The sequence below is a fragment of the Protopterus annectens genome, chromosome 10.part0, assembly GCF_019279795.1.
Source record: "Protopterus annectens isolate FY-2018-M chromosome 10.part0, PAN1.0, whole genome shotgun sequence".
Taxonomy (NCBI): domain Eukaryota; kingdom Metazoa; phylum Chordata; order Ceratodontiformes; family Protopteridae; genus Protopterus; species Protopterus annectens.
In genome coordinates this window covers 672,761,266-672,786,078 of record NC_056744.1, presented here as the reverse complement: position 1 = coordinate 672,786,078, position 24,813 = coordinate 672,761,266, and the positions used below count along the sequence as shown (strand labels likewise).

The 24,813-nt window shown below is 39.6% G+C and overlaps 1 protein-coding gene across 3 annotated transcripts in view; it reads left to right on the top strand.

Annotated features, from left to right (window-relative positions):
- FYB2 (FYN binding protein 2) overlaps window positions 1–24,813 on the top strand; it is a 1,416,888-nt gene that overhangs the window by 551,667 nt on the left and 840,408 nt on the right. For all 3 annotated transcript variants that reach the window (XM_044085512.1, XM_044085511.1, XM_044085513.1), the window contains exon 4: window positions 886–979. In XM_044085512.1, the coding sequence (XP_043941447.1) occupies window positions 886–979 (94 nt within the window). The remainder of the gene's footprint in view (window positions 1–885; window positions 980–24,813) is intronic.

Sequence of the window (24,813 nt, the reverse complement as noted above, 5' to 3'; positions counted from 1 at the left end):
TATGAATTTATGTTTTTTTAATTACATTTGTGTTAGTGTTTTATTTGATATTATTTAACTCTGGAGCTTTTTTCTCTCCAGGTCTCTGCTGAAAATGGGCATTTATTACCCAGTTGGACTTTTCCAGTAAACAAATATCATTAAATAAATATAATAAATTTTCCTCCCCCCATCTTTCATATCCTTTTAATCTAACATATAGATCATGAAACAGGTATGTATTAGGATTATGGTCGGCAGCTGTAGACTCAGACACCAAAACTGGAGAAGACCGATCTGGCATTCATTGCTTATTTACTTCTCCTGGACTGAGAAAAAAAAAAGTAGTGAGAACTTAGTACAGTTTTGGACAAACCGACATCAAATCAAACCTAAATAAAAAATGTTGCAAATATCTGGTTCTTCGATATTAAATTACTTCTGGATTGCTTTGCTCATTTTAGAGCAATATGTCTCAAGAATGATAGGAAGTGTATTTATTTATTTCCATTTGTTAATGTGTGACTGCTTCAGGAGAATGACAAAAACAGTACATTTACTGAGGACAGGTGACAGTATATCAAAAAAAGGCCTGTTCTACTGATAAAGACAGTGACTTCATCTTTAAGAGAAGCACTATTGTAAAGGAAATACTTGATTTTCATAGTAATGCTGGGTATATTGTTATCCCTGTTATCTTTCAGCAGTGACAAGACAATTATTTTACAGATAGCTTAAAACCTACAAAGAACTAATGCAACATTTTGTATGCAGATTTTAGTTGCATTTTATTAAATTGATCTTCTGTGGACAAATTATTTACAGTCTATGACCAAATTCCTATCTGCGTAAGAAATTTGTTGGAGAACATATGGTTTACTTACTGGTTTACCTCTTCTCTTGCAGTGCCATCATCTTCATCATTGCAAACTACCTGTTGTGACCTTCCATCATCCACTGCTGCTGTGGAAGAAGAAGATGTGTACTTACCCCCAGATAAGTATGTAATGGTCTGAGATTCTAAACTGGTTTTCTTTATTCCATATCATGAATTAGATACAAGTCAGATTTCTTAATATTGCAGCTCATGTTCTTAGAAAGGGTTATAAGGGCTGCTAAGACTGGCAGTGAAAATGAGTATAGGGGAGCCATAAACATTTCCATACTGCATACAGCAAAGAATGACAAACTAGACTGACACTCCATTGTAAACATTTCTGTAATCCAAACAGATGCTTATTTAATTAGAGCTTTTAATTGGCAGCAATATAGTCTGGAATGACTGAACTATCAGCTGTTACGACAACATAAGTGGTGAAAAAATACTTTAGAAATGACAACTTCTAAAGGATGATTATAGGGCAGCTATGATTTTCATAATGAGAATGAAGATGCAGAAGTAATTATGATACTATGCAATTCATATGCTTTTATATCACACACTGTGACTTTTATGCTAGAGTCTGTGAAAGGAGGAGAAGAGTGCATTTAGAGCTGCATGTTATCAAGGAAGACATGGATATTTGTTTGTCCAATTTTGACATTAGTGATGCCCGAGTGCCACAAGTTAAGAGCAGCTGTATAGAAAAAGTGAAAGATCAGGCTCAGAATGCTACCCAGATGGCAGTGAACATCACTGCATTAGCTGTGATTTAAACTTGAAGAACTGGAAACCTGGTTGTAGCTCAGTTTTTCATGGATATGAGGCATTTTTGAAATTGAGGAGATGGCAGCTATATTAGTTTTGTGGAAAAGCTGATGGATGAGCGGCTGCACAGTTGCCCTTGATGCTGGAAGATCAAAAGGCTGTGGGTTCAATTCCCACTCCAAATGATTGGATAGCTGACACTACGGTGCAGTATTAGGAGGGTGTTGTACTCCTCGGTATATCATCATTTGGTTGAGGCTTGAACCCAAAGACTCGTCCTCATGTGTTGGTGGTAGCACAGGTGGATGTAAAAGATCCCATGGCACCTATCCAAAAAAAAAAAAAAAAAAAAAAAACAGGGTGGATTAAGTTTTCCAGTACCCTGACCAAATTTCCTGTAGTAGTAGAAATACCACTTTCTCTCTCCCCTGCAAAATGGTTACCAGCCTAGTAGCACTAACCTGGTCAGCAAAGAATGAATAAGTAAATAAAACATTATTTGTGCAGATCCAGTGATATTGAATAGAAGTACCTGACCTTGAACTTAAAGTTGTCTATATTGAATCATAAACTGCAGGATATTGTACTGGGTTTCAAGAAATAAGCGTCATTTAAACTTCTGGGAATTAGTAAAAGTGGGAGAAAATAATTTATTGTAATTCTGGAGTGATTATTACCCTCATGGTAGGTTTTGTAGAAGTCCACACAGCTTCTCAGACAGCAATATATTTGGTCTACTGTAGTGTAACCAAGTCTGGATTAGAATTTGGGTAGGATGTGCATCATATAAATGTACGAGTCATTTGCTGAAGTGACAACGGACACATAGAACTGAGTGGTTAAAACATAATGAGATCACGAACTCCATGGCCCCTTTAAAGAAATAGGATGATTCGTCACTGAACCTTACTAGGTGAACCTTACTAGGTGAACTCCCTAGGAAGCTTTCAAGCTGGGAAATGATGATGTACTTCAGGTGTTGCAGAACAAAGCATAATGTTTACTCCATCTAGTCTGATTTTACAGTTGTGAATTTGGTTTTGTTAAAGAACAGTGTGCAATTTATTAAAACCAAGCCTTAACAGCTGTAGAGTTTTCTGTTGCAGGAACAAGGGAGGTGGATTCTTGGCTAAAGGTTTTGAATATTGTAATTGGATTTTATTTAATTTTGTTCATGATTTATATCTACACTGATTAGCAGCAGTAATATTTATTATTTGTATTTGAGGTGGATATTTGTGTTTTGCAATCATCTCTCATTCTTTTCCTCTTTTTCTTTTGCTTGATTGTTTGCTTTTTTTGATGAATTCTTGGCTAGACAATCTATTATTATTTAGCAGATTTGTTGTTTCATAGCTTTCTGTCCTTGGTTATTAGGGTGGTTTAAATTGTTATTGAGTTTAAAATGAATTGTCCTGTATTCTTGCTGAACAGAAGAAATGGTGATCTGTTGAGGGAATTGGTAAGCTGCTGTTTCGAGTTGGTAATAACTTTTATGGAGTGTAGCTGAAAAAGTTAATATTCAAAATTAGATACACAAGGTAAAAGATCAAACATAGCTTACTTTCTCTAGTCATTGCCTTGTAGAAGCTTACAAAATGGCCATCTCGAATGCCATAACACAAATGATCAAACTTCACAAACATCTGGGCTAATATCCTGCATATACACATAAGAAATGAAAACAGACAACAGGCTTTTCAGAAAATCAAACCACACCTCCCTAAAGCTGCTTACCATCTGTATATTCTTGTTAATACATTGTTGTGGTTTGAGATCCATTTTGAAAGCTGTCAAAATAGTTTTCAAATGCCATGATTTGACTTTTTGCAAAATCTCACAATTCTATTACAACTCCCCGTTTTGCAGCTCTAGCCTAAGATGTATTGTTTGGCTATAGTACTAAATGAGGCAGAACTGACTCGCAAAGTTGATTTTTGTCTCCTAAAATGCAAAGCATACTTTCAAGGCTGCAAAATGAGACAGAAAAGAACTGCAGTACCAATTGCTGCCTTTCAGAGTTATTTTAATATACAGAATGCTACTTCCCCATTGCTATATAATAATACAGTGCAGAATGTCACAGATCCCTTCTGACACTTCACATTCAGAGAAGTACAGTTTGGGTTTTTCAGAAGAGTGCTTATGTAGCAGTGTATTGTTAAAATATGTACTCTGTGTGATAAAACATAAAGCAGAATGTCACTGAAATGTTAACTGTTGCTTTCTGCCATTAGATTAAAACATGTATTCATAGGTGTACAGACACTCAGAAATACACATACACCACACAGACAGTTTCCCAAACCTCATAGGTGCATACTAACCAGTAAGACGTGTGCATGCGCACACACACACACACACACACACACACACACACACACACACACACACACACACACACACACACACACACAAACACACACTGTCTCTCTCTCACACACAGTCATTTACACAGTCACTATTATTTAGCAGTTTCTAAAAGTGCAATAACTGAAATGTTTCACAATAAGTAAAAAAAAAGGAATACTTTTTCTAAAATGTAGCATGAAGATGAAGTGAACAAAAAGATCCTTCATTACTATATAAAAAACTCTGCTGAAAGCAAATGCAGAGATCATTTTCTGAGTGCAGTACTGCCCTTCATTATTGGGAAATCGACTGTATTGTGGTTGGGAGGTCCTGTTCCTAGGGTATCAGGTTTTAAAACATTCTCGGGCAATCCATTATTTTTGGTTTGATGTCCACTTTGTTTATATAAATCGCCAGTTGGAGGTTAGTGTCAAGCCTAATAAAATCATCTGTTACTCATCAGCTGCATTACAATATTCAGAGCAGGAAACCCATTTCAAACGTGGAAGCTTCCTTTAGTCTCAGTAAAAATCTTTGAATATTAGATCTTGTTTTGTACACATTGGAAAATATAACTAGTTTTTCCAGGTTTGATTACAGATATTTGTTGGCAAAAAGAAAGCATGCTTAAGGCAGAAAGCACAGTAAATAAGTGTAGATGTTTAAATGATCACTGCAGCAGTCGCCTTAGTTATATAGGTTATACTATGCATAAGATGTAAAAGCTGGATAGTTTCCAAAGTTTAAATGCTCCTTTCACATGCCCAAACCATTATCGGCTCAAGCGAGCTGAAGAAAAGCAACAGTTTGGGCATCAGTCCCCTCAGAGCTTTCTTGTCAAATGAGACAGGGAGGTTATGGCCCTGAATGAGGTCAGTGTTAGTAAACATACCAAAATAAGGGGAATGGAGAGAACCGCTACGACAGAATTGGTCATTTAAACATGAAGAGCTATGGTAAGTATATCCACACAACTGTAGTACATTCATAATTAGACCACTGCTACAATAGCCTTAGCTGTATGGGCAGACTGCAATACCTTGTACTGAATGGGAGGAGGAAGGAGGAGAGTCCAGGAGCCTTCTTAGAACAGCCCCGGCAAACCCCGCTCTAGACATGGACAAGGAATCTAGTTTGTAGTGCTTTGTAAATGTATGTACAGAGGACAGAGTTGCTGCATCTAGAATATTTACAGAATTCCATTTCCAAAAAGTCACAGATGAATCCAAGGTCCTGGTAGAGTGTGGCTTTGATCCTGCCTGAAATTGCCTTATTCAGGTGGGTATAACAGAAGATAATGAGATGATCATCTGGAGACTGTTTTGACACAGATTATCCATTTTTTCTTATCTTCGTAAGAAATTAATAACTGCTCAGAGTTTTTGAAAGTTTTAGTGTCGTCAAAATAATATCTTCAGTTGTCTGTGGACATCCAGAATATGAAAAGTCCTTTCTCCTTCATTATTAGGTTCTGAAAAGAAGGCAGGGAGATGGATAGCTTGCCTCAAAGGTAAACTCTGATGCCACTTTAGGCATAAAAGAAGCATTTCTTCTTAAAGAAACCCTGTATTTATGGAAAACGAGATTAGGTTGACCCATAATAAAAGCTTCCACTCAGGCACTCTTCTTGCAGAAGTCAGAGCAATCAACATAACTGTTTTCCATGTTAAGAGCATCAGCTCAGCCTGTTGAGCTGGTTCAAATGGATCAAGAGTAATTTTTTCCAAAACCAAGTTAAGACTTCAAGGAGGAGTCAACTATTTTTTGGGATGTCTGGTATACAACACCTCTTTAAAAAACATTTTAATGTGATGTGTTGAAAAGCTGGGATTGATGGACAGACATGCTGAAATGACCAACAAATGAATGAGAAATAACAAGGGCCAGAGGATAACAACTCATGCAAATCTTGTTAAACCAGAGAAATAGTAGCTCTGAAAGGGTCCTGTTGTCGACACCAACTAGAAAATATTTTCCATTTGTTACTATATAATTTCAAAGTAGCAGGTTTCTTTGCCTCCTTTAATAGCTGCTGTGTGTACTCAAAATAGGTGCATAACAAGTATTAAAACTATATAATTCAGGCATGCAGTTAAATTTGTTTCAAACTGGGGTTTATCATATGTCTGTCATCTATAAGTCCAGTCTGTGAGGAAGCTTGTTGGAAATGCCCTTTGTCATTTCCAGATGGAGGAGAGTCAGTGTTGCCTGGGCCAGAAGAGAGTCATCACAATCATTTGTAGAGAGTTGTCCTGAGTCAGAATGGCCCTGGATTTCAGGGGAAAGGGTGGAAAAAGCACATGTCCAAAAGAAAAAAACATGCATGTGTTTTCCAGGCCTTCTTGCATGAAGTCAGTTTCACCAGTTGTTTGTTGTGAAAGGTGGCATATAGACTTCTTTTGGGTGTTCCCTGCAGCTTTTTTAATTCATGAAAGACCCTGGTTCATTTTCCATTCATGAGAGTCTGTTCTAGTCCTGCTCAGCTTGTTTGCCACCGGATTCTGCTCTGATGGATGTAGGATGCCTGTAGAGTACTGAAATGCTATCTCCCAGGCTACCATGGTTAGTCTGCACAGAGGGTAGGTTTTGAAAGTAAATAATGTGGGAAGAAATAGCCAGGGAATTGTTATGGCTAGGCTTGTATAGGCCCTAGGGCTGATAGCCTAGTACCAACCTATGAACAGAAGGAAAAATAGTATGGCAAAAATTAGAAGGTGCAGCACCCAGCAGGATAAAAAGCACTCTCATGAAACTAAACAAACAACTGAGAGGACAAATAAAGTCAGTGAAAGCCAAACTTGAGGTACATTTGTCCTCCTAGGTCAAGGATAACCACAAGGCATTTTTAGGTTATGTCTGCAACCTCAAATCATCATCAGCATTCAACCACGTATTTCCCATTTTTCTATATGGGATTGGGGTGTGTGTCACTTGTCACCATCTCTCCATATTCAGTGCTACCTTCTTCAACATTTGACTGTTGCAGGTCTTCTCTTGCACAGTTCATCCACCTCTTGGCTGGACACCCTTGTTTCCTCTAGCCTCCTTCCTGTCAGTCCCAAATCATCTTCACTACATTGTCTTTTGCTTTTTTTTGCAAATGTGCCCGAACAACCGTAATCTGTTCTCTTTGACCTTTTCTGCAGTTGGCGCTACTTTGGCTTCTGCTCTTGGATCATTTCTTAGTCTGTCCCACAATGTTCCTCCTACTGCCCTTCTCAAGCACTTCAGCTCCATCACCTCTAGCTTTCACAACTGCTCTGTCTTTATTGCCGGGTTTCTGCACCATACAGTAGGTCAGGCCACTGTTTAATACACCTTACTTTTCAGCTTCTTTGCCTTTCTTCTGTCATACGCTAGCCCTGACACTTTGTGCCAGTTGTCTGCACCTTTGATTGTAGCTTTGACCTCCTCTTTCAGATTTCCCTTTTCCTCAATCACCCCTCCCAGATACTTGAAACTGTTAACCTGTTCCACTGTTTCCCCTTCTATCTCATTATTCAGCTGCTTTTGATTTACCACATTTGCTGCCATTTACAACTGTCTTAGTGCACTCAGTTTTACACTCCATTCCCCTATCCTTTGCTGATGTTCTTGATCAGAGTCTGCCTGTATTGCCACATCATGTGCCTACAGCAACTTTGTTTACCTGTCTCCTCTGACCTGTTTGCTAAAGTAGTCCATTACCAGTTTGAACAGCAGTGGGTTCAGAGCGGAGACCTGATACACACCCACTCCCACTGGGAACTCCTCTGTGAGACCGAACACTGTTCGTACTTGAGTCATTGAGTCCTTATACATAGCTTGCACTAATTCTACCAATGTTTCTGGGACTTTAAACCACCTCAAGACTGTCCAAATCAGCTTTCTTCAGACCTCATCATATGTTTTCTCCATGTCTAGGATTGTCCAGTTGAATTCTTTCCTAATTTCTAGGTTTTTCTCAAGTATCTGTCTTACTGCAAACATAGGGTCAGTCATGCTGCATCCTGCTTTGAATCTGAACTGCTCTTTTCTCATTTTACTTTCTGATACTCTGCATATTTATTTATTTTATTATTTATTTAACATTTGTTGACTGGGAAAGTCCAACTGGGACAGAGCCTATTTTCAGCGGGCCCGGGAAAAAAATGCTCCAGACACATGACTTCGGAATTTTTGGATATTTGTTTATAAATCACCCTCTCCAGCTCTCTCATGCAGTGTGATAGGAGTCTGATACCTCTATACTGCCTACAGTTGTGAATGTCTCCTTCGTTGTTGAACACTGGTACTAGTATGCATATTTCCGGCTAATGGAATGCATCTGTCTCTTCATCCTGCCATGAGTACCTGCAGGATCCATTTCTCCTCTATCAACAGCATCTTACTGTTCTCTGCTGTGACCTCTCATCTGAGCCTGCTGCTTTCCTTGACTTCATATTCCTTAGTGCTGTTCTTAAATTCTTCAATGCTGGGCTCCTCTTCTCTCACTGTAGACTGTGCCTGGGTCAATACAGCTTCTGCGGGGTCTTCTTCATTCAGAAACTGCTGAAAGTACTCCTTCCATCTGCCTTTGTTATCCTGGTGAACAGGTTGTTGCTGGCATCCCTTATTTAGGCTATCTTCTTTATCTTTTTGTCTTTGCCTGCAGACTTCCATCCACTGAGTCACTTTTCAGAGGTTAGTAGACTGCCTCTGATGCCTTGTTCTTTGCCATTGCAACTCCCCTCTTAGCCTGTTTGTTGGCCAACCAGTATTCCATCCTAGCCTGGTCTGTCTTTTCAATCTGCCACTTTTTCCTGCAATCCTCCTTTCTTTTGATGACTTCCTGACTTCTGCATTCCATCATCAGCTTTGCTTATGCACCTTATTTCCATACTGGGCTCGGCCATATATCTGTTCTGTAGTCCTTAAACATGCTGTTTTGAGGTGCTGCCATTCTTCTTCTTCTTCGTCTCCTCATATTTCTTCTTTTTCTTTAGGGGCTAGAGCCCTGAATATTTCCTTGAATTGTTGTGATTACTACCCTGTCAACTTCAGCCTTGTCTCTGTTGATCTTTGAGCCTAATCTGAAAACTGCTTGCAGCTGATTGTGGCAGCCAGTGGCTTATAATACGGGCTGACTGTTTAACTGGTGGTGACTTTGCAGTCACTGATTCTACCACAGTGCCCTTTCCTTACTAGGAAGAAGTCTACTTAGTTGCACATTGGCCACTTTTGCATGTTGTCTTGTGACTCTCTTTCTGAGCTATGTGTTGGCTACCATCAAGCCATTTGCCAGACAGAAGTCTAGAATGGCCTCCTCTTCTTTATTCCTGTTTCCTCAGGCATGTGGACCCAGGCAATCCTCATATCCTGTTCTGTCTGTCCTGATATGTGCATTCAGCTTACCCATTATCAACACCAGTTCATTTTGCCCTGCTTTATCTAGTAGGTCCTGCAACTGTTGTCTCAATACACTCTCTTCCAAACTATCACAACCCAGCTATGAGGCATAGGCTGAGACTATGAACACTGCACTATCATTAGGTTGGAGTCTGACTGCCATGAGTCTAACACTAACTCTGAAGACATCCCTCGCTGTCTTCTGAAGCTTCTTCCTCACCAAAATTCTCACAACATTTTTAGCCCGTCATCCTCCTGAGTATTAGACTCTGGATCCCAACCTAAGAGACTTGCTGCACTGCCCTTCCACCTTGTCTCTTGGATACATAGGATATCCAGCCTCTTCTTTACCATCATGTCAGCCACTTACAAGCTCCATCCTGTCAGTGAACTACATCGAGTGTGGCAGTTCTTATTTCATAAAGAATAGAAACCAACAGAGCTCACCAGTCCAGTTTCCAATAACAAAGTATATGAAAAAGAAAAAGAAACAACGCTGTACAGGTGGAAAAAATTAATAAATCACTGTGAAACGTACAAAATAAAAAATGGTAAGTGCTTTCGTAAAAACTGCTTCTTCAGACCATAAAGAGTACACATTGCATACACAATAAATACATTCCTACAGCCAATAGAAGTCCTAAAAACTTAACATCATTTAGGGAAAAAAGGTCTTCCCTGTTTCAAGTTAGTTCTTAAGAGATCTTACCATTTAAGCCCTTATCCCTATCTGTTTGCAGGTTCAATATCCAACCCCTATTCCTTGTAATATTCCTGACATCTCCTAAACTCTGCCTTAATGTAATTGTATCCATCACCTTAAACTTAAAATCATGTTCAACACCCATGTCCATGACATGCATCATCTACAAGCCTTCAGTAAAATCTAATAAAGGGTACATACCTATTATTATCTAATGCACATATAGATTCCCAATATGCCATGACACCATTCAATATCTATTGGCACTTGGTTTTCCCATGGCCACGCCTGACGTTTGTAATATTTACCCCCAAAAGAAAAAACATTGTTCTGTAGAATAGTTTCAATAAATAAGCATATTAAGTCAATAAAGTTTGAAGTATAATCACTGTGTTGACAGAAAATTCTTGACATATTCTAGCCCTACATCATTGGAAATAACCATAAACAAAGGTTTGTGGATGATGTTTCCATTTTATGGACTGGAAACCATGAGCAGTTTGAACATTTTATCACATATCGACATAGTACTAGCTCCTTTCTAAGGTTTGAGTTTCAAGATTCAACCTCCAAGATAGATTTTTTGGATGCTAGTTTAGTGAAGGACAATCTGAATAAGATTGTTACTGGTAGATTCAGAAAACTATGTCATAGAAATCATATATTACATCGCCAGAGTTTACATCCACATAGAATATATAGGAATATTGCATGAGGTTAGGCCCTACAGTTATCTAGGTTACATAATAGAGACGAGATGTTTCAAGAAGAAGTGAACGTAATGCGACAGGAGCTGCAGGATAAGGGGATATTCCACCAATGAGATGGATAGAGGGCTGTTGCCTATTAATGCTGCCAGGAATGGGAGGGGTAAAATTTACTTTTCAGAGAGGGTTTTGGCAGATTGTGATGATGGTTGTGCTGGCACTCTATCAGGCTTTTGCATGGCAGGGGGTCCTGTCACTATAACATATTCTAGTAATGTTAATTCCATGTACAGTATTACTGAAAAGAATTGGCATAGTCTCACCTCAGATTATTCCATCAATGGTGTAATTGGTTCCAAACCTTCTTTCAGATTTAGGTTCATAGGTTCATACGTTCATAGGTAGGTACTAGGCTATTAGCCCTAGGGCCTATATAAGCCTAGCCAAAAAGGTACCCTGGCTTTCGCCACCCAAGAAAATTATTTTCCTGTGCACCTGTTGAGCAGAGCCACAGAAGTGATCCCTGGGGTGAATTTCCTGTTTCCCATCCAATCATCAAGATTTTTCTTGAAGAGTGCTAATGAGGAGCTCTGTTTGACATAGATAGGTAGTCTGTTCGAGAGTATGGGAAGTCTCTGGAACAGGAATCTATCCCTCCAGCATTTTCTGTTTATTATGGTGACAAGGTTTAGGTCCCTAGAGCGTGTAGCTCGGAGGGATTGCTATTTCTTTAAGTGGAGCATGTCCAAACAGCTCTGGGTTTGACATAGCTTTGTATGTTAGGCAGAGATCACCTCTGAGTAGCCGATATGCGACGGAGTAAAGCTGGAGTTTTTTGAGACGGTCTGCGTAGGGCATCTGTTTGAGGCCAGTAATCCTCTTTGTGAGGTATTTCTGTGGCCTTTCCACAGGTTGTTACTAGGCTATCAGCTGTAGGGCCTATACAAGCCTAGCCATAACAGTTCCCTGGCTATTTCTTCCTACACTATTTACTTCCCTGGACCCCTGTCTAGCAGGGCGACTGACGTGATCCCCGGGGTGAATTTCCTTTCTTCCAACCAATCGTCAAGGTTCCTTTTGAAGAGGGCCAAAAAGGCACTCTGTTTAACATGTATCGGCAATCTATTCCAGAGTCTGGGGAGTCTCTGGGTCAGGAACATATCCCTCCAGCATGTTTTGTTTATTGTGATGACATTGTTTAGATCCCTGGAGCGTGTGGCTCTGAGGAATTGGGATTTGTTTAAGTGTAGCATGTCCAACAGCTCTGGGTTTGACATGGCCTTGCATGTTAAGCAGAGATCACCTCTGAGTAGACGATATGCGACAGAGTATAGCTGGAGTTTTTTAAAGCAGTCAGCATAGGGCATCTGCTTTAGGCCTGTGATTCTTTTAGTGAGGTATTTTCACTTGTTGTAGATGTCTTGTGAGGTACATACCAAAAGGGGAATTGTACTCTATAATGGGTCTAATGAGTGATGCGTAGAGGGAACAATGATCTATTTTTTTCTGGATGAGAAACTTTTTGTGATGAGGTGAGCCATGTAGAAGGATTTCATGACCACTGTAGCGATGTGATTATCAAAGGAGAGATTACTGTCCACCTGTGTCCCAAGGTCTTTTATCACACTTTCGGCATTAAGTAGACTACCACTTATGTGGTAGTTCATGGGTACAGAGTTTTTACCAAAGGGGATGACAATACATTTTTTGGCATTGAGCTTCAGGCCATGGCTTTGACACCAGGCATCTGTCTCAGTGAGGCCCTTTTGTAGTATGTCTACATCGTTAGGAGTTTCGATTTATGGCTCCTAGATTGCAGTCATCTGCAAACTTTGTTAGCCTGTACTGCAGAGAAGTAGATACCAAACAGGAGAGGACCCAGGACTGAACCCTGTGGTACTCCACTTGTCATTGGTCTGAAATTGGATTTGGAGTCTGCTACTTTCACAGTATGGGTTCTGTCCATGAGCCAGTTGGCAACCCATCTTGTAACATATAGGGATTTATACCTAGTTTAGTGAGCTTATCTATAATTCCAGAATGGTGGATGGTGTTGAAAGCCATGGCGAGATCTAGATAAGCTGTGTGAACCACCTTACCCTCATCAATGGCTTTGGTGACTGCTTCAAAGAAGTCATTCAGGTTTAGGCAACATGATCTGCCTTTTACAAATCTGAACTGGGTAGGGTCCAGAGTTTGGAGATTACCAATGTCTTTGTTTATGAATTCCATGATGATACGTTCCATGGCTTTGTAGACCAGGTTCGTTAGACTAATGAGGCGGTAATTCCCGGGGTCCATCGTGGCTCCCCCTTTGTGGAATGGGATAACTGTCATGGTGCTCCATTTATTGGGCACAAAGCCTAAGGTGAGGCTATGATTGAACATGGTACTTAGGTAGGGTGCCAGTTCATTCTGTAGTTCGTGTAGAATGCAGCCTGGGATATTGTCAGGTCCCATGGATGCTGTGTTCTTGGCTTTGGAGAGTGTGTTTTTTACCTGTGCAGCCGTGATTACAGGAACTTTGCATTCTTCCGGTATACAGATGGGTCCTCGAGGGGGTAAAGTTAGCACTGAACCTATCTGCCAGGATGTTGCAATATCAGTTGGTTCTTGAGATTCTTGACACAGCTATAGAATGCTTTGTGGTTGTCTTTAGAGTCAGTGGCAATTTTGTTTTCGAAACTAGCTTTGGAGGATTTTATGAGGGATCTCAGCTTCTTACTGAGGTTGACCAGGGAGTTCCTCCAGTCATGGGATTTTACTCTTTTTTGCAACAGTTTCTTTCTTCTGTTGTAGAGTTTGTTTATGGCAGAGGACCACCAGATTGGCTTCCTTTTTTGGAGGATAGCATCTTGGTTCCATTAGGGATAGCATGATCCATGCACTCGTGTAAGTGCTTATAAAGTGCATTTGTGTAGGATTCAGCAGTCATACCTCTATTGTCTGTCTGCATGGGTGTCATGAAGCTTGCCACTTCTGTCTTAAGAAGTGTGAAGTTGGCTTTGGAGAAGTTTTTTACGGTGTTTTCCCTAATTGGGAGTGGGGGCAGGATGTGGATGTCTAGGGTGATTAGCTTGTGGTCAGATCTGACCAACGAGGAATTGACCTCTGGTGTGGAACACCAGTTGCCCACGTTGGTAATGACCAAGGTCTAGGATATTGCTGACCCTGGTGGGGGTGTGAATAAGTTGATCCAAGGCGTTGGAATTTATGAATTCCAGAAAATGTTGAGCAAAAGAGTTGGTACATGAGTAGTTTTCCCAGTTAATGGTGGGGTAGTTGAAATCGCCCATTATTAGGGTGTTAGGTTGTACCCTAATACTTTCCAGTGTACCAAGAAATCTGGAGTGGGAATCCTGGGGCATGGTGGGGGGGGGGGGCTGTAGCAAGCTAAAATTTGGATTGCAGTCTTGCCCAGAGTTAGTTGCACTTGGATAATCTCGGATGCATTATGCTGTGCAACTAGCCTGGAGGTGTGAATATCCCTAATGAATATGAACATGCCTCCACCTTTAGTGCTTCGTTCCTGGTTAGTTGGCCAAAAGGTTTGTTATGAATTATAGCCTGGTAACGCAGGGTGCTCTCTGGAGCTTTGAACCAGGTCTCTGTCACTGCACAGATGTCGATGTTCTCCATTTTAAGGAGTGCCTTGAGTGAGTGCATTTTGAGGTTTAGACTTCTAGCATTGAGTAGCATTACCCACAGATGTTGCTTACTTGTACTTGTTAAAAAAGGCACTATAGGGGTGGCAAGAGCCTTTGTCAGTATCTGGAATCCAAAGGGCGACAGGTGCAGGCCATCTCTGGCAAAGCATCATGGTCTGTCGATCATGTTGTCTCCGGCAGACAAATACGTGATCCCCTTAGAATGACACCAGAAGCTTAGCCAATTGTTAAAGTCAATCATTTTCTCCTTGTACTGTGGTATCATTCTGGATGATGGCAGGATGCTACTCAGGGCTAAGGTCATACCTGCCTGGGCTACAAGATCGGAGTGCTCCTCCATGTCTCTTTTCATGTAGTCCAGGGAGGTACGTCTCAGGTCATTCACACCAATATGGGCAATGACAGTGTCATATTTGTACTTGTTGTGGAGTGACCTGAGTGTGTGCATTATGTGCCGGATCCTGGCACCTGACAGGCAGCTGACAGTAACTTTCTCCTTGTTTAGCCTGGAGAGTGGAACATCAGTGTGCCTGACTAGGGATAGGAAGATGCTCAAACGGATGTTATGTTATGAGAAAAGTAACCCACCACAATGCATGGGGTTTGGTACATTTCAATGTGGTAGTTACAATTTTTGGACAGTGATAGTAGTTTCTTATACCCTACCACCTATAAGAGATGTTTCTTTAAGGAAACAGCCAACAGTCATACTAAGCATTTAGTCTGTCTGGCTCAATGTCAGCTGTGTAAACAGTTTTATGTAGGGAAGACTGAGCTCTGCTTTAAGGATAGAATGTGGGAACATGCTTGAGATATCAGACAGGGTAATGTTTTAAACTCCCTAGCTAAATATGTCATGGACATGGGTGTTGAACATGATTTTAAGTTTAAGGTGATGGAGGCAATTACATTAAGGCAGATTTTAGGAGATGTCAGGAATATTATGGAGAATAGGGATTAATAAGGTCTTTGCCTTATGGAGAATTTAGGAGAATTTCAAAAAATACCTCTGACAAGAGTGTATTGGGGAGAGAATTTGATAAGGTGAAGAGTAAGTTGCTAAAGAGGGGAAATGGAGAGAACATTATACAGGTGGCATTGAACACGTTGAAGAGAAACAGGAATTTGAATAAGGGAGTTAGTTTTCCCAGAAGGTATGTTAGTCGCATAAAAGAAAAGAGAGAGTAATGGAAGTAGATCCCATATTTTTTGTGACAACATTTTCTCCACTGACGGCTAAAGTATGGAAACTGGTGGAAAATTTGTGGCCTGTTATCAGAAGGGATGAAATGGTGGGAAAGTTGTTCCTAGAAAAAGTTAGTTTCTCCTATGGTTGCTTTAGGAATTTAAAGTAATTATTAAAATCAAGCAGTGAGGGTAAAAGTGGGGATAGGAAAGGAGTTTTCCCATGTGGGGCTTGCAAAATATGTAGCAAAATAAAAAATGTAGATGGTTGGGAAATAAACGGTAAAAGGTTTTGGATTAAGAATGAATTCTGATGTGATTCATGTGGTGTGGTCTGCATCATTGGATGTGGATGCACACCTAAGAAATGGTATGTGGGGCAAACAAAAAGAAAGGTGAAATTGAGAATATTGGAACATCTAGGTGATATAAGAAATAGAAGGATGGAAAGTCCGGTTGCTGAGCATTTTTGCACAACTCATTGGAGAGATATTGATAGTTTTTTTTGTTTAGAGTGCTGGCACAACCTTTTTTTTTGGGGGGGGGGGTACATGGGAGGTGAAGCATTTAAATTCAGATTGGTAAGGTTAGAAACAAAATTCATTATAAATTTAGGCACTTTACATCCTAGAGGTTTGAATTTGGAAGTAAATTGGGATATGTAGGGTTTATGCATAAGACGATAGTGAAATAATAGTTTTGCATCAGGCACTTTATAGATGAATTTAAAAATGTAGCATAGGCAGTCATTTGTACAATGGGATGAAATTTTAATGACATGTTAATGATGGAAGGCACTTTTAGCATAGGACATCTAATGTAATAATATAATAGAATTTACATAACATTTAAATTAGAACTTAAATATGTTTAAATAGAAAATATGTAATTATTTCATGGAAAATGCAAAATAAATTTGTAGTACTTGATTGATATTTTTTCATATACCTATGAGGCACCTTTAACGTTTGGGTAGTAGAAGTCATTATTAGAATGAATTGAATGTATTTAACTAATTAGCACTATAATTAAGGGGATATAAAAAGGCTACTGAATGATATGAGGTTATTCCTTTGAAGGCTGATGCAGCCGAGGTACCAGAATGTGATGTGAAATAAAGAATTGTAGCCACAGCGGCGCTTCTTCTTTGGTTTATTTCTACTGAGGAGAATTCCTGTGTTGCTCTGTTTCATAGTTCCTGTGGGGAACTGTGGTTGTTTTTTTCAGTAATGTTTTAAACTCCCTAGCTAAGCATGTCATGGACACGGGTGTTGATTTTAAGTTTAAGGTGATGGAGACAATTACATTAAGGCAGAGTTTAGGAGATGTTAGGAATATTACAGAGAATAGGGATTGGATATTGAACCTGCAAACAGGTAGCGGTAAGGGCTTAAATGGTAAGATCTCTTTAAGACCTAACTTGAAACAGAGAAGACCCTTTTGCCATAAATGATGATTTAATTAATTAAGTTTTTATGAGTTGTTTTGGCTGCAGGAATGTATTTATTGTGTATGCACTGTGTACTCTTTATGGTCTGAAGAAGCAGTTTTTGCGAAAGCACTTACCGTGTTTTATTTTGTATGTTTCACAGTGTTTTATTAAATTTTCCTCCTATACAGCATTGTTTATTTTTCTTTTTCAATTCTTAGCTCATGTTCAGCAGGTTGGTTGGTTTTATCTCCAGCTTTTGCTCAGCAGTGCTATTCCAGGTAATCCAAGCTATGCAACTGGACATTGACAGACCAGTAGCTTATTAATCCAGGGCTGCTGGACTTTATGGCAAGCACACACTTGGCCGATAGGTGCACATAGACCCCTCCCACTGTTAACATGGGTCTCTGGCGTAGCTCAGAGAAGGCTGGGTCCTCAATCCAGTTATCACCAGCAAATGCCCATACCCAATTTGGCGATATTAGTCAACATGACCAGATCACCTAGAGCTGTGAAACCAGAAACAACATGAAAACCAACAAAACTGCCAAGACAAACTAGAAAAATAGGACACAGTAATTGAGAATAACTTTGGGCTGAAAAATAACATTAATAGTGAGCGCTTTCATATTTGAAAGGTAAACTACTTCAGATTTGACTCCATAAGGAGTACCATCCCCATACATGCACATGTAAACACACAAATCACCAATAAAATCAAGAAATAATCATCATGTGACAGCCAAGCCTCCAAAAAGGAGCAACCCATCAATCAGTTCTCTACATACAGATAGAAAACAGACACTTTTGGAATGGTAAAATTTAAGCTTAACAAGCAGATAGATATAATCAATTTGAATAAAAATTTAAAAATACCCCAATTTACTAAACATATCTTTTAATACAACAATATGGCTTATTGTACCCTAAATGGCACCCAGGGTATATATATGACATTAAAAAACAAAGGGATACCATTGCACTATTTAAACATGTGCAAGAACATCTTGGACAGAATTTCAAATTTGCAGTATTGTAACAAATATCTCTGATTGATAGAGTGGGGGTCTGTGGACATTGCTCCTTGAGAAAAGTGAGTTGTATTGGCAATTACGTTTCAAAGCAGATAGCTGGCCAGGTTTAAATGTGCAGGTGTCAATCGCATGTTTTCTCAGGCTAAAAGCACTTTATAGATAATTTTTGACCATTTATAGACACTTTATATATTTTTTAATATAATATATTTTAAGTTTTTATTCAATTGTATTATTCATCTTTTTATCTGTTTGTTAAGGTTGAATTTTATGGTTCCAAAATTCGTATTTATGGCACCGATTGATGAGTTATTCCTTTTTTTTAGGCACTTGGCTGTAAAATGATTATTTCTTGATTTTATTAGTGGTTTATGTGTTTACATGTGCATATATGGGGGTGGTACTCCTTTTGGAGTCTAATCTAAAGAAGATTTTATTTCAAAGATGAAAGCCTCATTATTAGTTATTTTTCAGCCCAAAGTTAGTATCGATTACAGTGCCGCTGTTCTATTTCATCTAAAGCTATATTTTTACACTGTTAGGTGGCTAGCCCTGAAATGGCACACAGTCTTTGCACCACAGTAGATGACAAAAGCGGTTGGTCTATACAACCCTTCCCCCTGTAGGAAGAAATCTAGAAAATGTGCTGTTGCTCACAGCTCCATTCTTATGAGAGTTTGAGATGGAAACAATCAACATGTTTTTCAGAGGTGGGAGAAACACCACAGAGACACAACGAGAACATCCATACTCAAAAGAGGCATTGGTCGGAGGTCAGGATCAAACATTATACCTTGTGCATGGGAGGAGAAGACCTTAACCATAATACTAAATGGTCATGTCTGAAACCTCAAAGGCACTACACAGTTGTGTGTAGCGCTCATTGTTAATCAAGCCACTATACTTGGCCAGAAGATATAGCAAACCTACTGGCAGACATATTCTGCTCTAAATTTACCCCTCTCTCTGCCTCAACCAGGAAATACCATCAAATATGTTTCCCTTTGCTTCCACAAGGGGACAGATTCTCAGTGCCGTCTCTAAGGCCAAAAACACTGTATGAGTGGACCTAGAAAATATCCCATAATCCCTTATAATTAGATTGAAACATGACCTATCAGGCCCTCTGGAAGAGAAACGGTCATCCCTCTTCACAAAGGTAGACCATTTACAGAGCCTGGAAACAACAGACTCATAAGTCTCTCTAGTCTCGTATGTTAAGCCATGGAAAGAGTCATCATGGAAATGATCAGTAATGACACAGGAAACCCCCAGACACTAGACCCAATCCAATTTGTTTTCATTAGGGACAGGTCGTGCCTATTTAACCTGGTGAGCTTCTGTGAGAAGGTCACCAAAGCAGTTGATGAGTGCAAAATAGTTAAGACTGCCTACCTTGACCTGGCCAAGGCATTTGACACAGTACTCTACTCAGGCATTGTTGACAAACTCAAAAGTTTAGGAATAAACAGCTGTCACCCAATGGATTTCCAGATGACTCACCGACAGGACTGAGGAAGTTAGAATCTGCAGAGGGGCCAGTCACAAGTGGAGTCCCTCAGGGATCAGGCCTGGGACAGCTCCTTTTTGGCATTTATTTCTCTGATGTCAAGGCAAATATCAAGGGCCTCTGACTGTTTAAATTTGCTGATTATTGCAAATTAGAAACGGTCATAGAAAGCCCTTCCAACACTATTTTTTCCAGGAATGGCCGACACAAACAGATAACTTGTGTCTCAGCCATGGACTAAAAGTAAATGCCAAGAAATACAAAACAGTATCCTTCGAGAAGTCATTCACCCATGGTGACTATCATGTTGACAACATACCCCTGAGAGTCTACCTAGTAGTCAGGGACTTGTTGATATGGACAGTAATCTAGCCTTTGACCTTCACATGTCTATAGTAGCAATGAAATCATTTAGTGTTGTGCAACTTATAAACAAAAGTAAGGCATCTAGGTCTAAGGAGGTTGTTCCACTGCATTCAGTATTCATCGGATTTGTCATTGTGTGCAATGGCCCCTTTGGTACATACCTAACTAGGCCCATCCAACAATTAGAAAATCTACAGAGGCTCTTCACTAAAAGAATATAGGGTGTAAATAACCTATCCTGTGCAGACTGCCTCAAGGCCTTGTCCCTGTACTGTGCCTCCTACAGATTGCTGAGGGACATCTATGCCTCCTGTACAATGTGTTGTCAGACCCCACCCTGATGCACCTCCTGTATATTTGCAAAACAGCACCAGAATTGCCCATTCTAAAGACTTAAAAAAACATACCTCTGATAGAAATAGTACCCCTTCAGTGGAACAGGCTCTCCATCCATTTCAGTACAGTTCCTCCCTAACCCAGTTGAAGTGTAACTTGAACAATTGCATGGGGAAAACGAAATTCATCTCTTGTTTTGCAATTATGTCTCTAGTAGACACAGGCAACCTGTAAATGGTTCATCTCTCAAGCCCCAGCTTACATTTATCAAGGGTACCAGAACTCGTCAAGAGATTTGGGATGCATGGCTAAGCCTAAAAAGGCTCCTATGGTTGTTAGCCTAGAACACACTTCTGAAGCTATGAACCTATAAGATGTTTTCTTCAAAAGAGGGAAATGAAGCTATAGTATTTGTCATGTTCTCAAAAGAAGCAAGGTTAAGATTTAACATATGGGCATGATGATTAACAATTCTAAAAATAAATGTAGCAGATGAATGCACTTTTCTAAATCCTTCAAAGGCTTTTCTGTGCTGATCAAAGTGGTAGGACTTGGCATTTAACAGATGATGAGAAGCAGCAAGATTTACCAAGGAAATAACCATTGGGTTCCATTTGGGGTTAGCAATTAAAAATGAATAAAGACTGAGGAATTTGTCTGTCTTCTTTCTTATGGATACCAGGCTTGCTATAAGGCAAGTTACAGGCTGATGTAAAATGTATTCCAATGCTGGAAGAAAAAGAGCAACTGAAATGGGTTCAGAAAATTCCAGTTGTAATCACCAGTTTTCTTTAAAGACAGTTTAATATCAGTATGTTCCCACTGAAGCAACTGATTTGTTCTGGATATGGATTCCGAAAAAAAAAAAACAACTATTTCTAATGTTCTGTTAGAAGAAACACTTTCCCTCCAAGTCAGAATCAGTTACCTAAGGAGAGAAGACAGATGATGTCCAGTCACAATTATTTTCCTGCTCACTGCCTGAGGTCTTTAGAAAATGAAAAACATTTTTTTTTAAACCAGTAACACCAGCATTAGGTGGTCAAGAGTGAAAACTAAACTGAGCTAAGTCCAATAAATCACTCCTGTACAAAGTAACAGAGGCAGGGAAAAATAAATGTTTCAATTTTTGCTTGTTTTCGACAGTAATTTCTGTAGAAGCAGATGACTTCTCTAACAGACAAATCACTTCTGGGGACAGGCATCCCAGTCCAGCTTGACAGAGGCATTTCCTGTTCTTCCTCAATGATTGACAAGAGTGCTTCTCCCCTGCCTGCTAAGGGCACTCCTTCAGCCAGAGAGGATATGTCTCAACTCCCAGTCCATGTTAGATGGCAGAAGTATTTCCCAGATTGCTTATGAATGTCACAACTGTCACATATTTATGTATGATGCAAGACTCTGAGAGGTGTGGAAAGCACTGAACTGTGATAAACAAGCTTTTCATCAAAAAGGAAAAAAAATTAAATTCTGCTTAAATATTTTAAGTTGCACTTAGAGTAAACTTTATGGTGATATTTTTTTTGTACTTTTTTTTGCTTATTTCCATGTTTTAGTCAAAAATGTTATCTATTTGCATTTTTCTAGTTCGTTTTTTGACCTTAGTCTCATAGTTTTGTATGGAGATTGTGAATTACTTGTAAAGTCTTGCATCATTTATACATCATACTCCACTTCTATCTCTATAAGTAGAATTATTGTAAAAGCTAGCTGTTTGTATTTTGAATCCTGTCTGTGGCATTAGACTTGTAGTTTCATTTGCTGTTGTGGCAGAGCCTAGTAGTATAAGTAACCACCTCTGGACTTCCCAGAAAAGCAGCTACTAGCCTAGTCGGACTAACCTGGTCAACAAATAATAGATAAAATAAGGTGCGGACTACTCCCAGAGTTGAGCCTTATTTAATCATTTAGAGTGCGGGGAGTGCCTTCTATGTGGAGTCTGCATGTCCTCCCCACAGTTGGGTGGGCATTCGAAAGACATGCGTAATGGGCGTGCCTTGGTTGAACGTCGAGCTGGCACCTCGGCGTTTGTGAAAATCTACTGCCAATCATTAGCGGACCGGAGCTCTGCTGTGGCGACCCCTAAAAGCTGAAAGACAAACAACATTGTTGCATTTTCCATAAACAGTGTTTCTGGTAAAATTCCTTGTAGTCTGGTGTCTTAGACTGGGGTCGAATTACAGATGTGAGAGTCTTGAAAATTCGGTAATCTCCAAGTGTAGTACCTCCCAGACAGCAGTGACTGCTATGCAGAGGTATACACAAATGCCATGTATAAACACTTAAGCAGCTGTATAGACTGGGCTGTACATGACCAGGTTAAAATGAAAAACAAGACACCCTGCTGGACCTCAAGTATAAATAGGTTATTTAACAAAATGAAGAAAATGATACCTAAAAACAAAAGGGAACGGACTCGGCCGAGGAAAACTTCCCTACACAGCTTGAACAAGCAAATCAGAAGTCTTGTAAAGCTAATTATGAAGGTGAAATAGCATCCTTAGCTAAGAATAATTATAAGGGCATTCTTTAACTACATCCAAAATCTAAAAGGGAATGCCCAGCTATGTGCTAAAGTGGTAGAGGATGGTTCCACTCATACTAAACCAGAAACTGCTAACTTGATAGCGGACAGATTTGGTGCAACTTCACCCCCCCCCTTCCCCACCAGCCATACCCCAAAACATACCTGACACCATTCCTCTGCCTAGAATCTGTAGGGATCAGATCATATATGTGTTCTCCAATGCCAAAAACATGGCCTTGGTGGGGGCAGATAACATCCCAGATTGTTATTAATCTAAATTTAATCTAAAACAGGACCTAGTGGACCCACTTGATGTTCTATTTAACCATAGCCTGAGAACTGGCTTTATTCCAGCAGAGTGGAAAACAGCATCAGTAATCCCTTTGCACAAAAGGGGTGCCATGAACCAAGCTGGGGAACTATAGAACCATAAGTTTAACCAGCCTCATCTGCAAGACCATGGAACAAATCATCATAGACCTTATCAACAGGGACATAGGCGACTCTAGATCCAACCTAGTTTGGCTTTGTTAAGGGTAGATCATGCTTATTAAACTTAGTAGACATCTTCTAGAAAGTCTCCAAAGATCCAAGGCTTTTGACACAATCCCCCACTCAAGTATTGAGAAACGCTACCAGCTGGATATTAACCCTTATGTTGCTAGATGGGTAGCAAATTGGCTCACCAACAGAACACATACTGTCAAAGCTGGTGACTCCACCTCTACCAATAAGACCCATCACCAGTCACATACTGCAGGGATCTGTGTTGGGCACTCTACTGTTTGGCATCTATTTCTTGTATGTCCAGGCTAAAGTAGATGGCCTTTAGCTTACCAAGTTTGCTGATGATTGCAAAACAGCTGCAATCATGAAGTTCTCCTAACAATTTTAATATATTTCAGGAGGGTCTAACACAGACAAGTGACTGGTGCCAAAGCCAAGGTCTAAAACTAAATACAAAAAAGTCCATTATTATCCACTTTGGCAATGCAAAATTCCCTGCTAATTACAATATTGACAACACCCCCCCCCAATGCAGTGGTGTAAGATCTGGGAACATGGGTAGATAGCAAACTGAACTTCAGCCACCAAGTTTCCACAGTGGTAAGGAAAGCCTTCTACGTTTCGCATCTCATAAGTAAGGACATCATATCTAGGTCTAAGGATGTTATAACTCCACTGTAAACGAGTTCAAGAATCCACTGGCAGGGTGCTATAACGAAATGAACTAAAAAGTCACCATAAAAATCAGGTTTATTACACTTGTAAAAACAGTTTACACTTATAAAAACGGTTAAGCGCTTTCATCTGTTACAACTAGACTTCGTCAGAACCATATTTAAAAACTCCATGCGTTTAAATAAACCACTAATCATGACAAATAATTATTCCACCAATCCCAATTCTTTGTCTCCTCCCGCAAATAAAAGTTCCATCGGAACTATCAAAATACAAGCAGGCATGCTTTAAGTCAATATATGTAATTATCTCGGTCCTTATATAATTTGACCTATCCATAAATGCTAATAATAATCTATATGTATAGACATATATTGGTATAATGTTACCTACCAACAATAATTAAAACTGAAACTAAAACTAATATAAAATATTCAAATCTTGGCTTGCAAAATAGGTTTGATAGAAATAAAATCATTAATGCCTGGTGGTGACGTGGCATTTAACAAGATCTGCCACCTAACCTCTTTCTCCCCCAAAAAAGAATTGATTGTGAATTATATAAATTGCTGAAGGTGGAACATCCTATAATAGCCACAATTATAGGTATACCTAAAATACACAAGAATAAACAGCATCCACCGTTTAGACCTATTATTCCGGGCAGTAGGTCTAAACCTTTTCCGTTTGGAAAAGTTATAGACACTTGGCTCAAATCTATCTATTCCAATGTAGAACATTTAGTTAAAGATTTGTGGGATGTCATTGGGTTGATTCGAGTTCGAAGGTGCTTGTTATAACTCCACTGTACTCTACC